This window comes from Kryptolebias marmoratus, linkage group LG8 (genome assembly GCF_001649575.2).
Source record: "Kryptolebias marmoratus isolate JLee-2015 linkage group LG8, ASM164957v2, whole genome shotgun sequence".
NCBI lineage: Eukaryota > Metazoa > Chordata > Actinopteri > Cyprinodontiformes > Rivulidae > Kryptolebias > Kryptolebias marmoratus.
In genome coordinates this window covers 28,376,644-28,380,345 of record NC_051437.1, presented here as the reverse complement: position 1 = coordinate 28,380,345, position 3,702 = coordinate 28,376,644, and the positions used below count along the sequence as shown (strand labels likewise).

Here is a 3,702-nt window from a genome sequence, read left to right as displayed (position 1 = left end):
GAAACCAACTTCAGCTTCGTGGAATTGAAGGAGAATATTTTCAGCGAGTTACCTCGGTTGTGTTTCACTGTAAGCGGCGCTCTTCTTCTTCTTCTTCTGGTCTTTATTTTAGCAGTAAGGTAGCAAAGCTGCGCTCTTCTTCGTGGACATTGAGTTTGGCTGTTTATAAATTCTTAAAGCCTAAATATAAATAGGATGCCTGTAAGACAGGGGTGGGCAATCCTGGTCCTGGAGGGCCACCATCCTGCAGGTTTTCCTTGTTTCTCTGCTCCAACACACCTGATTCATGGTTAAATCACCTCTTCATGTTCTGCAGAAGCCTGTTAAGCACCCATTGATTAAGAGCAGGTGTGTTGGAGCAGAGAAACAAGGAAAACCTGCAGGATGGTGGCCCTGAGGACCAGGATTGGACACCCCTGCTGTAAGATAAGCTCCCAGTTGATAATTCTAATACTGTCCTCTTCTCGTCCCTTCCTGCAGGTCGGAACATGCTCCTGGTCGGCGTCGACGGGCCCAAAGTCCCCTGCGAGGAGATCCTGGTGAAACATCTCGGGAACCGCGTGTACAACGTCAGCTACCAGCTCAAAGAGAAGGGAGAGTACATCCTGGTGGTCAAATGGGGCGACAATCACATCCCCGGCAGCCCCTACCACCTAACCGTCTAAAAGCCTGCAGAAATTCACACCACTGTTCCGAACAGCTCCAATCTGACCGCTCGTTGTTTACAGCGCCGACACTTTTCTTTTCGTTCAATTAGGATTTCTGCTTCACTCCCGAGAGCCGGTTTCCCATCTTCAGTCTGAGGAAGAATATTTCTGTGATTCAGTAAATTGAGGGAAGTTGCACCTTTTTTTTTTTTTTTGTTTCTGTAAACTAGCAGCCAGTTGTGCCTTAGACTATTTTAGACATATTTTCTGACATGAAACGGGTGCAGAGAGTAGAGCTGGTATAGAAATAGTAGTTTGGCCCCCAGTTTTGGATGCAAGGTTGCAGTTTACACTGGAGGAGCTCTGATGTGATAATTATTGGATTTTTGAGCTTCTAGATAAACGATTATCGGACAAAAACGGTCAGGAGCGACGCGCTTTCATCATGTTTGGGTTTTTTTATGCAACAATGTTAAAATACTGTCTGTTCAAGATTAGCCTTGCAGGAAAAACTCTTTCTTTATGATTTTTGAGCTTTTACCTGCTGCTTGTGTGATCCATTTTTACCACTGCTGTTAGCTGGGGAGTCGTTTCAGATCGGGGTGGGGTGGCGCACGTTCAGCTTCCTGTCAACGCTGCAGCCGGGAGACGCCGCTTTTCTGCGTGTTAGCTCTGCAGGACGTAAAACTCCTTCAGACGCTTCGACTTAAAAAAAACACTCATGCTGATTTATTTTGTCTAACAGACAGGCTCAAAAAAAAGGGAAGTTTCCAAAACATGTGCTGGAAAGAGGTTGATTTTAAGCACGATGACCAAAAACAAAGAACGTGTCGCTTCCTCTGCTCGGTGTTTATTTTTGCATCTCACCTTCCTTTACTTCCTCCTCCTCCTCACTTTGTGCCTAATCTGTATTTCTGAACAACAAAAAAGAATCTTGTCCGAAATTAAAATGCTTTAAAAGTGATTGTAAGACAGTATTTTGATACACAATAAAGTATTTTTCTGTCAAACTGCTGTTTTGTGTTTTTGCTCTTTTCACATAGTTTTCTTTAAAAAATCTGCAGACTTGGAGGTGATGTTTCCTGTAAGAGAAAATCTGAACATTTCTGGAGTTTGGTGAATCCGATTTCATCAAATCGGATTCATTTTGCCTCCAGAGGACGCTGCAGGAGAGGAAACCTGATGGAAAGGCTGCGTGAACTTCCAGAGACGCGTCAGTTATTTTAACGCAGCAACAAGGTTTTGTCTCCTTCAGATCCTTTAATTGTAACTGTAAGAAGAGGATCATCTGAGCCAGCTGTCAGATTCACAACAGAAGGAAAACTAAATGGAATTAAGTACAAAACAACCAACAACCTGTTTGTAATAAAACTGATCTGAGGTGGAATCTATTAAAAATGAAGCTTCGGTTTTTGTTTGGAGGTCATTTTTAATTTCCCCTATAAGATCATAACTTTTAAATCCAGAATTGAAAATTAAAGATCTTGGTCTAAACTGAATATTAGGTGTGCAGACTCTGGTATTTTTAACAGAATTTAATGCGGTTCTTTTAGAAATGACCCAAAACCAGAAATCACTGAAGTTCTGTTGAATGTTCAAATGAATCAGTAAAGATGAAATTAATGTGATGTTTATGGTCTTGATGAGGGGTTGGAGTCCTGTGATCGTACCTGTAACCACCTGAGTGGTTCAAGGTGGGAGGGCCTTCTTTTGGCCCCGCCCACTTCTCCTGCTACACCTTAAATCTGTTCACCTGCTTCTCAACACAACGCTGCCTCCGACAGGTGAGTAAAGTCTGCCTTATTTACCTTTAATCAAGCAGATCATTTCTGAAAAATAAAATCTTCTGTTCGTTAGTTCACTTTGTTTAAAATTATAAGGTACTGGATTAAAAATGGAGTAAAAGCTGCAGAAGACAAATGGAAAACATCTGAAAATCATTTTAAATGATGAAACAAATGGAACAAATTAAGAAGAAAATGGGCTGTTTGGACATTTTTCTGTTTATTGTTTGTGTGTTTTGTTCTGCACAGATTTTCAGTTTAAATAATTTACAGTTTCTCATCTATTTGTCCCCCGAAGAGCTGTGGTTTTTGCTTTGTTTAAAAGCAAAGTTTGCACAAACAGGAACTGTGAGGAGAAGAAGCTTCACATGGCGACGGTCAAGACCGCGGTGAGGAAGACCTCTGATGAGACTTCCTACAGAGAGGAAGGTGAGATGCTCATTTATAAAACAGGAAGCTGACGTTGGTCAGGATCAGATTCTGAACGATCAAATCCAAGTCGAGGTGTTATCTCCAGCAGTCATGTTTAAACCCAGTCCAGAAACATGGTTTGCAATTTATAGAATCTGATTTGTTATATTTATCTTTTTCTTGGAACTTAATTTCTTTTTAATTGTGAGAAACCTTTTAGCCAACATCAGCAGACGGATGTTCTTTTTATGCAGGACTGTAACACAAATCAAAACTCTTTAAACAAAGAAAATCTGCTGTAAGATTGAACATAAATCTTCCTATAACATGTTGAGATTGGCAAGAGCATGACCTTTGACCTTTTAAGAAGATTAGACGCCGTCTGCTCGTCTTATAAAGTTAGTTTCTGTCTCTGGGTCACAGTGTTTGTTGTAGTTCTGACAGTAAAGTGTTATTATTCATTCCAGCTTATGATAGTTATCACTGTTTATGTTTCATTTCTTCACTATTTCTTAGGAAGTAGTTAAGAAACAGACGATTAGCAGACAAAAGAAAAGCATAGCTCACATACCAAAACAATCCTTCCCACTTCCATGTAAGTAAAGGTTTGTCTCTTCTCAGTAAATAAATATAATAGTTTCAGTTCTGATCTGGTTCTGTTGGCTTTTAGTTTTCCTCCCATCACTCAAAGTGACGACAAACGACTTTTTATTTATTTAACTGAAACAGTAATCATTGACTTTTTATTTATCTTAAACAACAACATGGGAGCTCTAAACCCGGTCCTGTTGGAGCTCTAAACCCGGTCCTGTTGGAGCTCTAAACCCGGTCCTGTTTGGAGCTCTAAACCCGGTCCTGTT

The 3,702-nt window shown here is 40.6% G+C and overlaps 1 protein-coding gene across 6 annotated transcripts in view; it reads left to right on the top strand.

Annotated features, from left to right (window-relative positions):
* Positions 1 to 1,660, top strand: part of flna (filamin A, alpha (actin binding protein 280)) — a 45,407-nt gene extending 43,747 nt beyond the window's left edge. For 5 of the 6 annotated variants that reach the window (XM_017438379.3, XM_025011175.2, XM_025011178.2 and 2 more), the window contains one exon: positions 481 to 1,660. In XM_017438379.3, coding sequence (XP_017293868.1) covers positions 481 to 665 — 185 coding nt within the window. In that variant the 3' untranslated portion in view covers positions 666 to 1,660. The remainder of the gene's footprint in view (positions 1 to 480) is intronic. The other variant, XM_037977153.1, reaches the window with a different exon arrangement.
* Positions 1,661 to 3,702: the final 2,042 nt, after the last annotated feature.